This window comes from Callospermophilus lateralis, chromosome 14 (assembly GCF_048772815.1).
Source record: "Callospermophilus lateralis isolate mCalLat2 chromosome 14, mCalLat2.hap1, whole genome shotgun sequence".
Lineage (NCBI taxonomy): Eukaryota > Metazoa > Chordata > Mammalia > Rodentia > Sciuridae > Callospermophilus > Callospermophilus lateralis.
Window position 1 is genome coordinate 71,871,484 of NC_135318.1, and position 20,572 is coordinate 71,892,055.

The following is a 20,572-nucleotide window of genomic DNA, read 5'->3' on the forward strand; positions in this document are numbered from 1 at the left end:
AACTTAAAATGGAGCTATGGCAATAGGTGGATGGATTCTTCCTTGTATCCTAATATTTCTTCAAAAGTTAAACTCCTCTAAACAAGGGCAATATTTTAAAACTTTTTCGACTTAATTAATTTCATAATTTGACTCTGACAAATTTACAGGGGAAAGGACTGAGGAGTGGAAAGGGAGAAGGAATTTTCAAAGTAATGTTGGACAGAAAACAAAGAAATACAGGAGTGTGGAGCCTGAGCAAAAAGTAACTGAATTGTTAGCTATAAAAAGGGAAAAGCCTGGGGGAAACAACACTGCTTAAGAATAATGACAGAAGAAAGATTGTAATAGATAATTCTTGGGCTAATTATTAAAAAGCAGTTGGAAAGGGAAACATTTATTGTCCTTTTATAAGACAAATGTTTATAACTTCTTAATGTATCTTTTTGAGCATTATATTTAATGTATGTAAGGTGTAAAGTATTGCTTTCCAAAGACATGATGACCAGTTTCAAACCTGACTTCTGCACACAGATCTCATGGTGTGTGTGGCTAAAGACCAAACTAACTTATTTGACACAATTAGAGACTAATGTAGGAAGTAGTAAGAGAGGGCTTTGTGACTTAAGCTACTTTTTGAAAAAAGGAATTTCTAAAACTTAACCGAATGGGAAAGAAACAGAAGTATTCAGAGGGAAGAGACAAAAATCAAGATGCAGCGTTTAGAAAGTGAGTGGAGGGATGGAAAGGCATTGATTGTTTTGTGAAATACTGGGGTGTAAAATTGTGTTAGTCAAGTGAGAACAGATAAAAGAAAACCTTTAAATCAGAAAATTTGTTCTCTTAATTTGTTGAACAATAAGTTAGACATTTCACTACCTGTACAGAGGAATGACATTACTTTCTCTACCATCATGCTACCAAGGCTTTCCTTTTGGATGGAAGGATGATAAAGTCTGCATGATTCTGTAGTTCTTTGAAACAGATTCAACCTAGTCATAATGATCATGTGCATTAGCACAGACTATAGAAAAGGTAGAAAGTACAAAGAATCTGTCCTGACCCTTATAGGATCATAGTTACCAAGTAATAATTGCATCAAACACCAAAAAGTAGCAGAAAAAAATGATGCAGAAAAATCAGTATTTGAGCAGATAGTCTCAAAAGGAAAATAAACAGATTTAAGACTGAAATGAATTTATCAAGTTTGTGATCCAGAAACCTAGTTCAACAAATGCCAAATGCCAAGGCATTAATTTCATGAATGGTTTTTGCTGTTAACAAGAAGCATGATTACCTAGAATCTCAGTTCAGGGGCATTTTTGAATTGTCTGAGAGGATGGTACCTCAGAGTGAGATCCTGTGTGATGAAGAACCCACCTAGCTCTCAGTGTATGTCCAATTTCTTTATCATGCTACATTCTAGCTTGAGTGAAAGCCAGGTTTTATGATAGACCATATTAGCAGTTTTTAAAATGAGTCTTTCTGTAGCAGTGAACATCATGGGCAAGAAACTTCTTGTTAAGTGAAAAAAACAAAAAATAACAAAGCAAAAAAAAAAAAAAACCCAATAACAACAACAACAACAACAAAAAAAAAACAGGGAAGAACTTATCACATCACATGGTAGAACTTCTCTGTTGTTAAAGTTGTGCAGACTACCCAGATTAAGAACCCTGCCTGATGAGAAACTGGGCTGAGTGCATTGTTGCATTCCTGTAATCCCAGCTACCCTGAGGCTGAAGTAGGTGGATTTTAAATTTGAGGCCAGCCTGGACAACTTAGAGAAAAGCTGTCTTAAAAATTAAAATAAAATAAAATAAAATAAAAAGGTCTGGGGTATAGCTCAGTGGCAAAGTTCAATCTTAAGCATCACCAAATAAATAAATAAATAATGAATAAAAGAAAGACACTGGAGGAAATCTGAATTTGGTATGGGGAAGAATGTATGGAACTCTTGTTTAAAAACAACACTGCTGACTTTATATAGTTTTCTAATGGACGAATATCCTGTGCTGTGAAGTTTTCTTACATTGAGCAATGATATGGTGTTTATATGTGGAGTAGTGACTTCAAAAGATGTGTTTTAGACATTAGGAAAAAACTGTGTTTAAAATGTGCATTGACAAGTTGTTGGCAACTATTAACTAAGAACACCTGGAAAAATGAAAACTCTTATACTCCATTCACTCAGTTACATTCATCAAACTCATCTTGTTTGGTAAAGATTCCCCAAAGGGCTGCAGATAAAAAAGCAGGACTGATGGTGACCCTCAGTGTCAAAATAAAGAAGAGGAAGACTTGAACAATAGCAGAAACAAGACCAAGAATAGCAAGGACATTTATGAATAAGTGTTTTTTTGTTTGTTTGGTTTTGGTTTTTGGTTCTGTAAATAGCAGCATTTGGTGTTTCACATAATAGGGACATACAAGATTTTAGCACCATTGTATATTTAAGTGATATTTGCCAAACTTATTCAGTGACAAGAATAAGAATCATCTGGGACCCTTGTTTTAAAATTATAAATTCTCACCCCCCTCATGCACACCTGTATTAAGTCTTCAAGGCCTATATTTTTAATAAGTGTTCCAAGTAATTTATATTCTTAGCCAAATTTAGGAAATACTGATTTAAAACAATTCAATATTAGGTAGGTTGTCATAATTTTAAGCTAATGTATTATATGGAATTTTCCTGCGTGAGTAATAGATATTACCGTACCCTGTGGCAGAGGAAGTATAAATATGAATGTTGGCAGGCTATCATATTTTAGAGATGATAGCTTACCTTTTGTGTAGATTTTTTTTTTTTTTATGGTACCTGTCCTATAAAAGCATTAGGTACCATGATGTGGAAATAAAGGCTCTCTCAGAATTAAGCAGTATTTATGTGAGGCAGATTGCATCTCTGTTTCCCTCCTTTTAGCCCAACCCAACTCTTTTCTGTTTCTTGCTCTCATTTTTTTTCTTATTCCCTCTGTAATGGAAATACAGAAATGTAGCTTTGAATGAACTTAGAACCTCATAACATGCTAAAAGTTTTAATTTTTAAATATGATTTTACTTGTTAAGCATGAAATGTAAATCTTGAAAAATGGTTAGGCCTGTGGTTCTGGAGTTTAGTTTTTCTTTTCAGGTTCTCAACTGGGTTAACTTTATGTGGCCCAAACATGGCAACATCTTCTACTGTGAATCTAAATCTTTTCTCTTTATTTTGTGTGCCAGCTATGAAAGTAGGTGATCTTCCTATCTCAATAATTCCTGAGTCTCAGTAATTCTTTATCTCTGGTCATTATAGAAGTGAGTTGGTAGATTGCTTTTGTTATTATTGCTCTCTGAATAACTTTATCCTACTATTTAAAAGATCTGTTGTAGAATTGTAAAGGGGCCTGGTATGTAGCTTAATGGTATAGCACTCGGCATGTGCAAGGACTCAAAGCTAAGGAAAAAAAAAATGCTCAGAACTATAGTTATTGCACTATTGTGAATAATGAGAATCTTTATTTATTTTATTTTTTGGCCATGCTGGAGATCTAACCCAAAAGCCTTGGTCATGTCAGGCAGACATCCTGCCACTGAGCCACATCCGTAGTCCTTGATTTTGTTTTACATTCACTTCTCAGAGGTGTTTTTCTAGTTTGTAGATGATCTAATTGGGATATTTTTAGTACAGTTGGCATTTGTGCTTATTCTGTCTTTCTTCTAGAATATATTTCCATGAAGAGACTTCTCATGTGCTGAGTTGAGTACGGTAGCACACACCTGAGTATAGTACCAGCTACTTGGGAGGCTGAGGCAGGAGGAGTATTGCATGTTTGAGGCCAGCCTGGGCAACATGGCAAGAACAGTCTCAGAAAAATTAATTATAATTAATTTGTTTTTACATGTTTCTTCAAATTACTGAAACTTCTATTATCTTTGTGAAGTTCAAGTTGTTTATAGATTTTATCTAAAGACCAATCTGAAGGGACATCTCTTAGGAGAAGGATGTCTTTTCTTTTGATGGTAATTTTTCTCTTTGGATAAAAGTCTTATACTGTTATAAAGCAATCCAGTATTTGTTAATTGTCGCAAAATGAAGAGTCTCAAAAATACCTAAGCTAAGCTGGTCAGGGTGACAATTGGCCTATAATCCCACCTACTCAGGAGGATCGAAAGTTAGAGGCCAATGTAGACAACTTAGCAAGATGCCGTCTCAAAAATAAGAAGGGCTGAGGGTGTTGCTCAGTGATAGAGTGCCCCTGGGTTCAATCCCCAGTACTACCACCACCACTACCATAAAAAGTAAGCTGGCTTATTTTTATCTTCAAATAACTGGAACTTGTTTTAGTTTAAACCTCTATTCTTATTTGTCTTCTTTTTGGCAAGTCTGGTCAGTTAAAAATGAAAGATAAATCACATTGTCCTGCATCTCAAAAAATTTACAGTGTATCCAGGCAAGACAGAAACATATGAAAAGTAAAATAAGTGTATCAAATACTACCACTCATTATTAGAGCACAGGAATGATACCTAAATTTCTAAAAGAGAGAGTTGATAGTTTGTGAACATATGAGCAAATATGAGCAGATAGAATTACCATTCTCTCTAAGGCAGAAGATATGGCCTCAGTACCTTTCTGGCATCTTGTAAGAAAGGCACATATATATCTGTCTTCTACTTAGGCACATTCCATTGTGCTCTAATTCTTTTTCACATTATCATGCTTAGTCTTTATTTCTAGTGAGTATCTTTTAGATTTTCTTGAGGATACTTTTTAGAGTCCTGAGTTATATAATCAGGATAGCCGACCATTTGGGCATACGAGTCTGATATCAAAATAGAGTCAAACTCTCAAGAGACTTCTGGGGTTTTTTTTGTCATTGGAGAATGGGAAGTTGTGTTTGGTTAGGCTCTAGGAGTCAGAGTAGTTTTTCTATTTCATACTCCAAGCATTATCCCTCTCTATCTCACATTTCCGATTTCTTTCTTCCTCTGTACTCTAAGCAGACAATAAAGTCAACTGATGACCTCAATTTTACATATGGCATATGTACTGGTGAGATGAATTTACTATCCCGTCTTGTAGCCTTCTAACCCATGGAGAGGCTCAAGCCTTTAATAGCATTTCTTGGGACTGACTTTGGTCATTCCCCTTTGCACCAGGCCTTCTTTCTGGGCCCTGTTTGTTAAGCCATTCCTCTAATACCATTATTTGCCTATTTGGCTTTCTGGAACAATAAAGGCCTTTCTTCTTAAAGTTCTCATGCTTTCTGTTTCCTCCCTTCCTGTGCACTCTATTTCTTTAGTTCTGTTGAAGATTATTGTTACAGAAATTGGCTTCCCAAACTATCAGGCCTCCTGAATTCTGCCTGTGTACACTATTTTATTTTTGCTTTATCCTTTTATCTCTCACAAGACCCACAGGGAAGTTGATCTTGTATTCCTTGAACTTGGTCTTGTGACAAACTTCTGCCAAACTGCCTATCTCTCTGGGAAATAAGGTTCTAAAATGGGCCCCCATTCTGTTTTCCTCTGGGAAATTCCATTATGAATTCAGAGCATATTTGTGTATTATCAGTAACCATTATCTATCTTATTGTATTGCATTGGATGGATGTAAGTTTGCACAGTTACATTTTTGTCAGACTTCTTCCTTCTCATTTGGGGATCAGTCCTCAAGACTAGCTTATTTTGGAGAAGTATGCTATAAGCTTATGTCTGTCTTTAACATTCAAGACTAGACTTAACATAAAAGTGCACCTAAAGAGCATATTTTTATATATTTTTATGGAGATATTTTGAGAGACCATAAAAATATGAATTGGCCAGGCCATTAGAAGGTCTTTCCAGAGATCAAGTTTTAACTCTGTCTAGAACTGTTGTGTATGATTCTGAGAGATTGTGTTTTAGTTGTGAGTGATAGCATTGATGTACAACAGTTCTTGCTTAGGCTTCTACTAACCTTCACTAGTTAAAAGTCTACAGTGTTTTTGCCTGGTTGAAACTTACTAATGATAAAATTTATAACAAAATGCTGGTCCAGAAAGTCTGGTCAGTATCTATTTATTAAACTTGCTTTCTTTATTTTCATTTCAGATTTGTCCAATATGTGCAGCGTTACCTGGAGGCGATCCTAATCATGTCACGGATGACTTTGCAGCTCATCTTACACTTGAACACAGAGCCCCTAGAGATTTAATATCCTTTTAAGAGGCAACAAATAATATTTGTTATTTTGATTATTTTTAAGGACAATATCCCCAAAAGAGAAAAACTAATCTTTAAATTATTTTTATTTCTTTTACCTTTTCCTAAAAGTGACACAATGTGAAAGGCAATTTCTTCTCTTTTTATATACTTAGGATTGTTATATGAACCATATTTGTTAAGTGAAAAGTTGACTTGCCCATCATCTTTAGTTCATTACAATCAAATTTTTTAAAGACAATTTGATCTTATAAGTCTTCTGGAAAGGTGATTTCATACAAAAGAGGAAAAGTGAATCCTAATTAAAATTTTGATTAGTTAAATATGCAGGGGCTTTATGTGCTTTCCCTTCTCTGTTCCTCTGCTCCCTTACCCTTTTGTGGATATGGTATAATGGCAGGTGGGGCTTCTTTCCCTTTTGGGGTCCCTTTCTCCTGAAAGAGCCATTTCTTCTCTGAGAAGTATAAAGTTGAGTCTAGTTCTTTCCTACTTTCATTTCTGCATACTCTTCCCTTTCTTAATAGTTCTTTGCAGTATTCTCTGAGACTACTGGATTGGTTACCAGAGCAATGAATTTTGTGGACTGAATGTTTTATAACTAGAAAGTTAGGAATTGTTTTTCTAAAACTGTTACTTATTAGAATCTTTTCTTATGAAGAGGTCCCAGTGTTTATTGAAGCAATTCAAGAGCTTAATCAGAATTTTTTTCTCTTGACAGACTTTCTTTTTTTGATTGTCCTATGGCAGTCAAAATCCAACCTAGGACCTTTTAGAAAAGAAAATTATGATTTTTCTCATTCTACAGTTCTACAGTTCTACAGTTCTACAGTTCTCTTGCTTACAGTTCCCAATTTTCTAATTGGGATTATAGCTTTTTAGATTTAGGGGGAAGATAAGTGGGAAATAATTGAAAGATGAAGAAATGGTACAAGCCTGCAAAATTAGAAACCTGAGCCAGTCTAGGACCTGGTAGTCAATGAACAGAGGAAACCACTGAGACCTTTCTCTCTCCTCATGTGCAGGGGACACTGAAAGCAGCATGAAGAAAGCAGTGATTTAATTTTTTTATCTTTCAGAGAATGAAAAAACTCCAGATGGGGTGAGAATACTTAAGTCTTTCAATTACTATGCATTTTGTATAAAAGAACATTTTACAATATCCAGAAAGGTTATACTTGATACATACTTCACTCCATCTTCATGGAGAGATGAAACAAATTATTTAAAATCAAGGAGACATTCTGAAATTTTTAGCATATTCTAGAGATTCTAGTAATATTGGTGTTCATTCAATGGAATATTCCACATTATCTACATCTATTTTTTTACACAATTTTAATAAATGTCTTTGGTTACCAAGAAAAGATGAAATTATGCAAAAATATAAGAATAATGTTGTATGTTTTTTGATTTCTTAGAAAACAAAATGTTGCCATGGCATTATCCCGAAAACATGTTCATTTTTCAGATATTTCCAATGTTGTTATATAGTAAGTTCATATTCAATATCGGGGTATCTTCTTTCTTTACCTCTTAAGCACCAGACTTTTTTTTTTCCTTTCTCACCGTGTTGATGGATATCTTCGTAAAGTACACTCTACCTCCAGCTACTTTTTTTCAGTTGAGGATCCAGGGGGCATAATGGTCAACTAAGAATTCATCCCCAGCCCTTTCAATTTTTTATTTGGAGACATTTTGCTAAGTTGCCCTTGCTGACCTAGGAACTTGTTAATCCTTCCTCAGCCTCTTGAGTATCTGTGGTTCCAGGTGTGCACTGTCCCTGGCCTGCTTTTAAATATACTGATAATAATATCACTTTCTATGGAAACCAAACCATACTTATGAATGCCAATAAGAAACTACATGACAGTGGTATCCTAATGGCTTTGTGGAACCCTTCACTTATCCTTAAATGACTCCAAAACCATCAGCTGAAAAACTGGGAATCAGTAACACATTCTACATTATAAAGCTATTCTATTTGCTACTTTGAAAGTTTCTTCTATAATATTTGGCTTCCTACCCTCAACATTCACACACAATTGCCCATGTGGAAACACAAGGTTGTCATTTTCAGTTTTGATAGCTATTTGCTACTTCAAATTGACTCACACTCAGCTGTGTGAGATGGGTTCCACTGTTGGAAATCTGATTTCTTGATAAATACATGCTTATCTCTCTACGGTCCTCTGACAAAAGAAACTCAAGAAAAAGTTGAAGACAAAGATTAAAACTAATAATCAAATGTAGTCTTTCACCTACTGAATTCATAACTGTTCCTTTTTAGATGATAATGATTTCTTATTTTAGATGATAATGATTCAATGATTATATGTGAATACAGCTCCTCAGATATAAAACTGACTCTCATTAATTGTGGTTACTTGAATGTAAGCATGTATAAAATTCAGTACTGAAATCAGGATAAGGGAATGTTCATTCACCTTGGGTATTTAACCAGGCAATGTCTTTGACTTCATTTGGCAGCATTACTCTGGAGCCTGGGAAGAAATTCCTGTCCCTGCAGAGAATCTTTTTAAACTTTGTGCTTGTGCTTGCCTGCACTAGCATGCATACAAACACCCAAACAGTTACATAGGCACCATGCTTTATACTTGAGTATATTTTTAGCATTAATAGGTTTCCTAGAATTGGGACATTTACATTCTACTGTTTTTTTTTGTTTTTTTTTTTTTTTTTTTAATTCTTTCTTTTAGACAAGAGTCTCACTAAGTTGCTCAGGCTAGCCTCAAACTGTGATCCTTATGCCTCAGCCTCCTGAAGAGCTGGCATAAAAGGCATGTATTGTATCATATAGCTACTGTGTTCTAAATTAAATGTGCTATTTTAAAATGTTGGCAGCATAGGAATTAATTCATGTCTAGCAAGGGCTGATCTTTCTTTTTTAATTTCTGTGAAATATTTGATCCTTTTCTTAACTTTTGAGTTATGATGAATCGAGTGGTGTTCGACATGTACGTAGAATGTTTCACCCTGGCCGGGGATTAGGAGGTCCTCGTGCTCGTAGATCAAATATGCACTTTACTAGCAGTTCTACTGGTGGACTTTCTTCTTCTCAGAGTTCATATTCTCCAAGCAATAGGGAAGCCATGGATCCTATAGCTGGTAAGTTAGTTTCACCTTCATGAAGGAAATAGCGGGAGCTCATTTTAAAATGTTTTATGTGATCTTTGTCTTTCCTCTCAGATAATATGCTTATGTTTTTTAATAAAATTCCCAAATATTTATAAACATGAAAATTGTTTGTTTGTTATTCATGCATGCAGTACTATGATTCAAACCAGGGCCTCACATATGTTAGGCAAGTGCTCTACTGTTGAGCCACACCCTCATCCCCAAATGTAAAACTACTTTAGTAGTTTGCATTGGTCTGCATTTCTCTTAAGTCCTTAGGGGCATAAGATAATATAGAAAGGCCTAATGTGGTATTTATGGTTTCTTTGAAGCCCAAGAAAATCAAAAAGATTTCATCAGAGTGAAAGACTTCCAGAATTCCATGGTTCAACCTCTAGAAGTACACAGATTAAAAAAACTAATTGACAATACTAAACAATAAAGCTTTTTCTCATGGAAGAAAGTAGGAATTTCTCTGTTCTAGCCTTAATTTGAGAATCATATTATTGTGGAACACAGTTAAGGGAACATTTTTTAATAGTTTGGGGAAATCTGAGAATGACAATATTTTAGCCTGTACTTCCTGGCTAACTCACTGAGTCTAGGGAATGAACAACCTGGAAAGATGGCAGCAGAATACAAGGGTCAGAATAAAATGTCAGAAATCACTATAGCCTGAGAATCTGCAAGAAATCTCAAGCATACAGGCAGTAAGATTCTGGAAGACCCTGAAGATTTAAAACAACAGTATAGAAATGTGTTCATGTGGTAGAATATGTATTTAGAAACTGTGATGTACCTTAGAATTCCTGAAATATTGATACATCTAAATAGGCGATAGACATGCAGAGCAGTTTTACTCATAAAACGCTCTTAAAAATGGAAGATGTAGGCTGGGGTTGTGGCTCAGTGGTAGAGCACTTGGCCTAGCACATGTGAGAAGTTTGATCCTGGATTTAATCCTCAGCACCACATAAAAATAGATTAAAAAAAATAAAGGCATTGTGTCCAACTACAAATAAAAAATAAATATTTAAAAAAAAATTTTATAATTTTATAATTCCAGATGTGCTTTGGACATTTAGATGTAGAACAACAAAAAAAACCCTAGTGAACTGAGTTTTGGGGATTTGAAATTACCCTTTAGAGCCTTTTATAGAGGCTCTAAAGGGTGATTTCTGGAAACAAAAGTCAGAATTCAGAAATTCTCTCCATTACTTTGATTTTTTTTGAGGGGGGTGGTCAGGGGAAATGATAGTCTATATTTCATTAAATGGCAATGTTAAAAATCTGGGATAAAGCACCCATGAGCAAGAAAACAAACTGACCATGTTAGTTAGTTTTAATGATAAATCAGAGGCTTTGTTGGCCTGAGAGCATCTGTAAGATAATGGTCATTCTCTGGTAAGCTAGGTAGATACTCCATGGAAGATGGTAATTATTTTACTCTCCTTAGATGAGAACACAGTGATAAATGTCTACATTACTCTTGATCACTATAACCTTATTGACAGGAGACAGTCTGGATTATAACAGACTAAATAGATCACCCAATCAGGTGCTGCAGGTTTCCAGGAACTTACTGAGCCCTACTGGTGGCATTCTAGTACTCTGGCAGGACCAGAAAGTACCAGAGAAGGCAAAGGTGAGTGAGCAAGGGTCACAGTCAGAAATGCTCTAGGCTCTTGGATTTAATTCTAATAATTCCTTCAGTTATTTGAAGGAAGCAAACCATGTGAATTCTCAGTATGTGTCAGGCTCTGTTCTGAGAGCTGGAAATATAGTAAACAGTATAACTTGTTCTCTGTTTTTGTGGAACTTAGTATTGAGACGGCTTATATTATAATTGGACCTCTAAGTAAACTGCTTTAATCTAAATTTTTAGAGGAAGTTTACATTAGTACTCGATACAGATAATTTTAAAAATAGTCTCAAGTTTTGCTGAGAATAAAAATAATAGTGTGTAACGTTCATGTTTTTTTGCATTCCTGTACACAGTAATTTCTGCCTCCAAGAGACATTCTAAAAAGTATTGCACTCTTAGATGAACTACTTGTTGATACTACTTTTTATATTCTCCCAATAAAAATATCATCTGTAGCATATTTTTTTCTTTGTTAAGTAGATTTTGATCATCTTCATTTTCACTTGCAGAGCTTTTATCTCAGTTATCAGGAGTGAGACGTTCTGCAGGAGGACAGCTTAATTCTTCTGGCCCTTCCGCTTCTCAGTTACAACAACTGCAGATGCAGCTGCAGTTAGAACGGCAGCATGCCCAGGCAGCGCGGCAACAACTGGAGACTGCACGCAACGCAACCCGGCGTACTAACACAAGCAGTGTTACCACTACCATCACACAATCCACAGCAACAACCAATACAGCAAATACAGAAAGCAGTCAGCAGACTCTCCAGAATTCCCAGTTTCTTTTAACAAGGTAGCTCATTTATTATTATAATTTTTGGGGGAGAACTAGTATTTTATTGGTACTATACAGTCTAAAATTTCTTCCTTTGAGCTTTCCAATTAAAACTGCATATTTAGTAATTCCCCCAAGAATTTGAAACGTAGTTATTATGTTAGGTAAACTAATAATGTTCATCTTTTTCTCAAGGTGTACATCATCCTCTAATACGAATTTTGTTTTCCATACTATACATAAGACTTAAAACACTATGTATCATTTTATATATGGGCATATTAGGTACATTTATTATCATAATTAACATTTCTTGCTTCTACTTGCCAATTTTAGTCAGTTGTGAAGTATTAAAAGGTACAGAAGACTTCATCATATAGTAGTTTTCTCCTGTGAATTTCTAAAGAAGCTATATTTAAATTCTTATGGTTAATGCACAGAAGTAAGCATTTTTTAAAAATGGTGTATCACAGTAAAAGTAACATTTATTACACACAGTAAACCATTCCACTGGAAGAGTAGTGGTGACCAGAGTCTTAGGTGCAACAAATAACAAACCTGGACCAACTGGGCTTTTATTGTAACAGAGAAGAATATACAAATCATAAAGCGAAGGACATTAATGTATAACTTAGCTCTCTCAAACTCATTGTGTCTGATGGTGCATTGATTTCTTCAAACGAAGAAACTGTTAAAATATCTACTTATATTTTTTTTATCTCACACTTTAAAAAATCTGTTAGTACAATGGTACATGTGTGTACTTATAAAGAACATATTGTGAATTTGGAATAAAAAGTGTTTGAGGACCCTGGTCTATAGCCCTGACTGCTATTTACTAGGTTTGGGCTTTGTTACTTAACTAGTTTACTATTGTCAATATTCCAGGAGTTTTGCCACATGAGAGAATTAAAGAGGATTAAATGCATTGGTAGACATTATCATCATTTATTATGGATCTAAGAAGGAAGTCTCATGTGAGGAATTTACCTTTGAATTATCTCTGCAGTGTTAGTAACTGCCTGCTTATTACCAGAAAAATTTTATTATAAGAAAATCAGAGCCACAGGTGGATCTACCAACTGCTATATAGTATTACCTGTTAGAGATTAACCAATAGTAGGTTTGTAACTTGTCATCTGTAGGCTCTTAAAAACTGGAAAAGGAGACCAACCTGTGTCTATATTCACTGAGAGTTCACTGAACTATGAGTAGAAATTCTCACCAGCACCTTATTTTCCCCCACCCCTTATTTTCCCATTGTCTTTTAGCCCCAAACTACTACTAGTGTCTATATTCACTGAGAGTTCACTGAACTATGAGTAGAAATTCTCACCAGCACCTTATTTTCCCCCACCCCTTATTTTCCCATTGTCTTTTAGCCCCAAATTACTAAGTGGGCTTGGTCTGGAATTTTTATTCTATATTGGACATCCTGCTCCTAGGGTGCCTCTGAGTACTTTCCTTGGATTTGAGTTGTCATTTTTAAAAGACACCCCATATCATCTGAACATGCATGTTGGACAGTAACTTGTAGTTTGCAGATCATTTCTCACATCTTTTATTATATAATTTGATGTTGACTTACTTGATTTATCTAAGACAGTCTTTCCCAAAAAAAGTTTCCTAGGATTTTACATATTCTGAGAAATTTATGTTTATTTATTTATTTTTTCTTGTTACGAGTTTGGGGAAAACTAATTAACAGAAAGAAAGTTTATTTGCTGTTGGGCTCCTAAGAACTTCAGATACATTATAACATACATTATAAATATTTAAGGCAAGGAAAACATGTGCAATACTCACAGGGGAATTCCTGGTCTCACAAACACCAGCTAATTATGATATATGTAGGGCCTTATCTTTGTTCTCTCTCCTCTTTGACCAGGGGAAGTTTCTATTCATCTTGCCTTGAAACTGATGGTGTGGACAGTTTCTTGGGGGCTCTAAGGGAGATGACCTTTTAGTGTGTATGTTCAGGCTTTTGGTGCTAGGGCCAGCTAGTTTTGCTGTCCCAATATAAAGATTCTCACAAATTTGCAGTTCCTTTGGTTCCAAATCAAGTTTGTCCATCAGGAGATCAAGCCCTAATACCAGATTTTATCTGCCCTTCAAGAATGAGGCATGTTCGCAGTTATTTCCCTGAAAATCAAAACAGTAATATTGGAATCACATGCTCTACAAAGTGCCAAAGTCTTCAACCTATGTATCTTGTAATTTGCTTGATACTGACTACGTGGTCTTATGTATATCATCTCTATTTTTATTATAGATATGACTTCTGTAGATTTTTTTTTTTTTTAAAGAATCTTTTTCAAAGCTAGGAACATATAATACATTTCACTTCTTAACAAATCTCTAGTTTTGGATTGAGAACATGTACATTACTGTTCAATTTTATTTGTTTGCCATTCCCTGGTGATATTAATTTGATTTTAACTATGTATATTACCAATCATTTTATTTCAATGTGATTACTTCCAAATACTTTTGTTTTCTTTAATTTCTGAAACTTAAATCTTTATTTTTTGAGTTCTAGATCTAATCTTTCAGCAATGGCTTTTAACTTAATAGTTATGAGATTTTGAGCAAGTTACGTATTGTTTCTTGTTCCTTGACTTTTTACCAATAAGGTTTTTTTCTTTTTAACCTATTCTCTGTTTCAGTTTTCCTTAAAATGTTGATAATATGTCCTGATAGCAGTTAAAAGATTTTAATATATACAAAAGCACTTAGAACATACCCTGATCCTTACTACTGCCATTATGATTTTTTAATGCTTCTGGCCTTTCAATAGGAAGTGGGAGCTGGTTAGCAAGCAACATGGAGAATATCTGTCTCGCAGCTTGGGTACCCCTGGGCACCTGTCATGCATACCTGTCACACATGCATGCCTCTCAACTGTCCCCATATTTTCTCTGTTTTGCTACTTTTCCTGATCCCAGTGTTCCAGTTGGTTTTCCTTTCTTTCTTAGCCACTAAAAGTGTAGACAAATAACATTACTACTGAAACTAAGTAAAATTTCACATATTTATTGGAGAATTACATTTTAAAATCATTTTAACAAGATAGTAGCAAGTGTTAACTTAGAATTTTCTACTATTAACATCTGTCCAGGCCTTGTATGGATGAATCAAGTTTTCCAGCATAGCCCAGAACTCAGGAATTCATGCTTCGCTGAGCATCATGGGCAAGTGGTCCTCATATCTTCCCTATCACACTTGGGTTTTTAGTAGAGAAAGTGAGGACAATGTGTTTTCTTGCTCTTAGGTTTTTGGACGTAACTTTATTTTGGGAGGAATTAGTTGGAAGTAATAAAAGTCAGGAGAAACTTTAGAATTTTCTTTAAGTGAGTATCCTGGTCATTATAGATTTTGATTCTGTGAGTAGGGTTGCTGCTTTCCTTTTTTAACATCTCACAGGTGAAATTCTGGGTAGAGAAATCGCTATTTCCTCGAGCTTTTATTCTTTTAGAAAAAAAAATTTGCCCTTGTTTCCTCTAGAGGGAGTGGAAGTCTAATTGTCATCCCCCTCCTCCAATTGAATCTAATAAAGGCATAATTTTGCACCTCAGGGTAATAGTAGTATTGCTAAAAGTATGGGAAATTCATCTGAACTAAGGTAACAATTTAGAGCAAGGTGTTCTATTTATACATCTTAGAGTCTGAATGCTGTCACTTATAAAGCTTACACAGTGGAAGACATTGTTGAAATTTGTCATGCCATTGTTCCTTTGACTTTTTACCAATAAGGTTTTTTCTTTTTAACTTACACAGGTTGAATGATCCTAAAATGTCTGAAACAGAGCGTCAGTCCATGGAAAGTGAGCGTGCAGACCGCAGCCTGTTTGTCCAAGAGCTCCTTCTGTCCACTTTAGTGCGCGAAGAGAGCTCGTCCTCAGACGAGGATGAACGGGGGGAGATGGCAGATTTTGGTGCTATGGGCTGTGTAGATATTATGCCTTTAGATGTTGCTTTAGAAAACCTAAATTTAAAAGAGAGTAATAAAGGAAATGAGCCTCCACCACCTCCTCTTTGATGACATCCCAATTCGCAGACAATGTCCTCTGTGCTGTATTTGCCAATGAAAGTGGACAACAACTATCTTGGGTTTGTTTGGTGATTGTAATTTCAGGTCTGTCACTCTTGTTACATTGTGTACATTCAAAAGGAAGAGAGAAAATATATATGATAATCATTTCCACTTAACTAATTTTTACTTCTAGCAGGTAAATGTAGGTAGCAGTGCAGGGGTGATCTCTGCTTCCTGTACCTTGACATGCAAAAGGCTCTCCTAATACTCCACATTCAAACTGAAGAGGAAAATTGAAATCTCTAATGAAGCTGCTGTGTGTATTTATGAATATTAATGAATAAAAACTGCTTGGATGGTTTACCTTAACTACTGCATGAGGTTTTTTGCAGCGTGCATGAGTTTTAGTGACCTTGTTATTTAAAAAATTAAATACAAGGAGTAAAACTTAAAAAAACAAAGCCCAAAGCTTTCCTAAACATTATTCAATGGTTATGGGACAAAGTAGCTTTTGAATAATGTCTGCCTGAATCACCTTTCTTTGTGTGCCTCCTACTCACAAAGCCAGCTCTGCAGTGGAATCTGGGGTCGTGTAGCCAGGTGTGGCGCTCCACCCTCTGTGACTGTCCTGTCGCCCTGTTAGTCATTTTACCTGTGTGGAGCCCAGCCTGACTGTAGAAGACACAACAGTAAAGCTACTGTCAGAATCTGCTGCAGGGCCGTTTGTGTGCCCTAAAAACAAATCCTGTTTATGTTTGTTTAAAAGTTTTTACTTTTTGTGGTGGTTTAAAATTTTTTTGATTGTTAAATATGTTTTATTCAGGTATAGATGAATTTCATTTATTCACTGTTCAACAAAGTTAACCTGAATTACGTTGTCTTTGTTTTTGAAATTCTCACATTCTCAATCATATTTTGTGTTATTTATGTATTTGCTTTGTAGTTTGCTGAGACAGATCAGTATCAGAGGAGCTTTGAGGATTTGCCTTCCCAGGTTGTTCATGATATTACAACCAAATTCTTAATGCTAACTTTAGCACCTTTTATTTATTGGGTTTTTTTTTTCTGGCATAAAAAGTAAAGCCTTTTAATTGAATCATGCCACCTATATGCCTATATTATTAATCTTATATGTAAAAAAATGTACAGCTTTTTGGGGTTTGTTTTGGATTTGAGGGGCTGGGTTATTTTTTATTTTGTGTTTCAGTTTTTGTGCATAGATTTTCACAATAGCTCCAAGGCAGGGACAGTGGGTTTGGGGGAAGGGGGGCAGTTTTTGGAATGTAAATTTAGGACTTTTAAAAAAGGTGCGCACAGCTTCTGATAAATTTATACCTAGACTTAACCTAATCATGTCTTGTTCCAGTTCTCTTTTCTCTGAGCCCTTTTCTTGGTCTCCTCTCTCTCCATCCTTGTCCTTTCCTGTCTACGTTTCTCTGTTTCTTCAACATGACAAGCATACAGACTTGAACACCCCTCCAGTGTTCTTCCGAGAACTGTGAAGTCCATGTTCATCCAAATGTACCAAAAAAGAAGTCACCCTCTATGTCTAAAAAACTGTTGCTTCTCTGAAACTTCAGACTCCAATGATTTCCAAGTATAATAGCTTTGTTTCTGTAACAAAATGTTTTGAAAGAAAAATTTACACCAGGCTTCTTAGTTATACTAAAAGTCAAGTCCAGTAGGGATTTTCTTTTCTTTTTTTTTATTTAATTGGTTGTTGAGAAGTTTAAAATCCACTTTTCAAGCTGTGGTCTTTTCAAACACATCTTCTGCACATAAGTCACACATTTCAATAAAGCATTTTCAAGACTGTTGACCACTTGAATTTCTTTGGTGTTGTTGAATTAGCCTAACTTTTTCTCAGAGATTTTATATCTCAAATCCAGTATTTTTCTCTCTTTATGCTAAACATGGAGATCCTGATTTGTGTGAATGCAGTACTTTGGATGTGAGAAAGAAATTGCCAATTATGTGCTTTCCCTTTTCTGCACAAATTCTTGGAAAATGTAAGATCCTCCATTTTCTAACATGAATTTAGGGAACAACTGTAAGTCCATTCAGGGCAGTTTAATTTAGTTGATCAATTTAACACTTAAAAAGATCTAGAGATTCTTAAGATTCCATCTCATGTAGAATACTGTATATTATTTTTTATCAAATATTTTACAAATACCTCACCTCATCCTGTATGTAATCAATAATAATGTATTATTTTAGAGTAGAAAGACATAGAATATCAATATAAAATATATTTAAGCCCTTCAAATTCTTGTGTCCTTTTTCTTTAGTTTCTGAATCAACATCATATTATTGGATGTACTACTGAATAAAAATAAATCATAGAGACTTTGACGGAGAGAAGACATAATTGAACGTCACTATTGTTTTTTTTGGCTACACCTTCAAATTTCTGAGGACCATTTTCTGAGTTTTGAGAGGTTTTTGTTTTATTGAATTTTGAGTGTCTTAAGTTTGTAAATGTTCTATGGTGCTTGTTATTTCCCATTTGGAAATAATTTTTCTGCCCAAGGTGTTCTGGTGTTCTGGAAGTAGTTTTAACTTCTTAACTCAGAGGACTGTCTCCCCAACACACGCACGCGCACACACAAATTATACTGAACAGTGGAATTTACACAGAATGTTTGACAACTATTTGTTTTTGTGTGATTTATATAACGGAATATGCAGTGTATTTAAGAATCCTGCTAAACTATGTGAAGAATATCCATGGGCAATTAGAAAACCATGAAATAGCTTTCTTGAATTCCATTTACCTTTTTTCCTAAAAATTTTCAACTCTTCTAATACATACCCGTGCTTTCTTTTATGGCCACAATCATAAAATTTCTGTGGTTGGCTATAGTGAAATCTTCAGATTTAGATTTAAGTTGCATTGTTGTTTTAATTCACAGAATTAGAACCTAGATTTGGTAGTAATAAGATAGTGGATTTTTATTTCAGGTAAAAGTTTTGTCCTTGTTATCTCAAATGTAGTTTAGAATAGTTAGTTATATTAGTAGAAAAATAGAAGTAAGAAGAATTCATCCCATTGCTGCTCCCTACTTCCCTCTCAATATTTCATAATATATATTTTTTCAGTAATTACTAAAAAAATATTTAAGGTCTATTAAATTTTTCTGGTCTGTGAGCCATAATTAAAAGTAAACAAACCACAACCAAATAACAAAAGCCCAACAGGTTCTCAACAAGAGTTCTCACAGCAGGGCGGGGATTGTAGCTCAGTGGTGGAGCACTTTCCTCCCATGGGTGATGTACTGAGTTCCATCCTTAGCACCACATAAAAACAAAGTTATATTGCCCCATCTACACCTTGGAGGGGGATCCCAACAGATCCTAGCTTTAGTTCCCAGGAAAAAGATTCACCCCTCTTAGCAAGTTCTCCACTTCATAAATTTTACTTCCTGGCTATTAAGACAGGTACTGTCTTCAATTGTTTTTAATTCTTTTAAAGGATAAATGAGGAAATTGGGTGGGGATAGGGATGGTATATGGTATGGAGAGGATAAGGTAGCATAAAAGTTAGTGAGTTTTTGTTTTTTGGTGGTACTGGGGATGGAAATTGGGGCCTTGCGGTGCTAGGCAATCTGAATGGGCTTCCAGCAACTAAGGGGGTTTACTCTGAATACAATAATGTCTGTTGTAATTGGTTGTTATTACAGCCTTGTTACACAGGTATGTCAGGAAGAAAGCTATCCACGTATAATGGAGGAGTGGATGTTAGGAGTTAACAAATGTATCCATTTTGTAGGAAAAAGCTGCACAGCAATAATACTACCTATGAGACATTTGTCGTGTGTCTTAATTATTTGCGTGTTCAGTTTTGGGGATCCATGAAGCATTGATTTCATGTGCAGTGTAATAAAATAGTGGGTATGAAATTGCCCTAGAATTCTATGCAAAAGTTGATGTATGCTGGAAAAGGTAATGGTTGTCTGGGTTCTTTCACCTGAACAATTTTAAAATATTTCCCTGAGATGGGAGGAAAGGGGATGTGTGAATTAACATTACTAATTGAGGCCCTGTTTCAGTTTGGAATGGGGAGATCAGGATTGGAATGCAAGTTGGAGCGACCTTTTGCAGTCTTTCTAGGGGTGTGTGTGTGTGTGTGTGTGTGTGTGTGTGAGAGAGAGAGAGAGAGAGAGAGAGAGAAATATGTGGCATTACGCATGACTAATCTATAAATCACAGTATTCTAAAGTCAGATTTAAATTACTTCGTTTTTTCAGAGCAGTGTAAAAATCTACTTGCATATGCCTATTAGCTTCAATCATGCGGAAGCAGCGTTCCTTTCTAATAAGTACTCTTGGAACTCTGGTTCCTATAGGTTTTAAGCCCATCTCTGTCAAATAATATTCTGTAAATACCTCGGCTGCAGAATTTCTTAAATAAGCAACAAACTTCACATAAAAGATATGATGTTTAGGTGTGGGGTATAGATCAAAAGATTATTCTTCCAGAGAAAAATATGAACCTCAAGTCCATGTTACATTTTAATCAGGGGCTATCGAGTCGGTGGTACCTTGGTTGGGTTTGAGTTCTTAAGGTTTCTCTGAAGTCCTCAGGTTTTACAAAGTCAGTTGACCTTACAGCAACTAGTTTAAATTAAAACAAAACAAAACAAAACAAAAAAACAAACAACATGAAAAAGGACCCTTGAGTCTGTAAATCTGGCCACGCAGATAATGTGCGGGTGTTGATGAGTGTTTTGTGTGTTTGATTAGAAAAAACCCTGTGGGCCAAGTGTGCATAGATCGTCCAGGCTGCTCCACAGGCCTAGATGATTTCTTACTAAG

General features: G+C 35.3%; 1 protein-coding gene across 2 annotated transcripts in view; it reads left to right on the forward strand.

Annotated features, from left to right (window-relative positions):
- Positions 1-17,572, forward strand: part of Kcmf1 (potassium channel modulatory factor 1) — a 78,503-nt gene extending 60,931 nt beyond the window's left edge. For both annotated transcript variants that reach the window (XM_076833014.1, XM_076833015.1), the window contains exons 4-7: positions 6,058-6,159; positions 9,120-9,294; positions 11,458-11,740; positions 15,500-17,572. In XM_076833014.1, the coding sequence (XP_076689129.1) occupies positions 6,058-6,159; positions 9,120-9,294; positions 11,458-11,740; positions 15,500-15,761 (822 nt within the window). In that variant the 3' untranslated portion in view covers positions 15,762-17,572. The remainder of the gene's footprint in view (positions 1-6,057; positions 6,160-9,119; positions 9,295-11,457; positions 11,741-15,499) is intronic.
- The last annotated feature ends 3,000 nt before the right edge of the window (positions 17,573-20,572 follow it).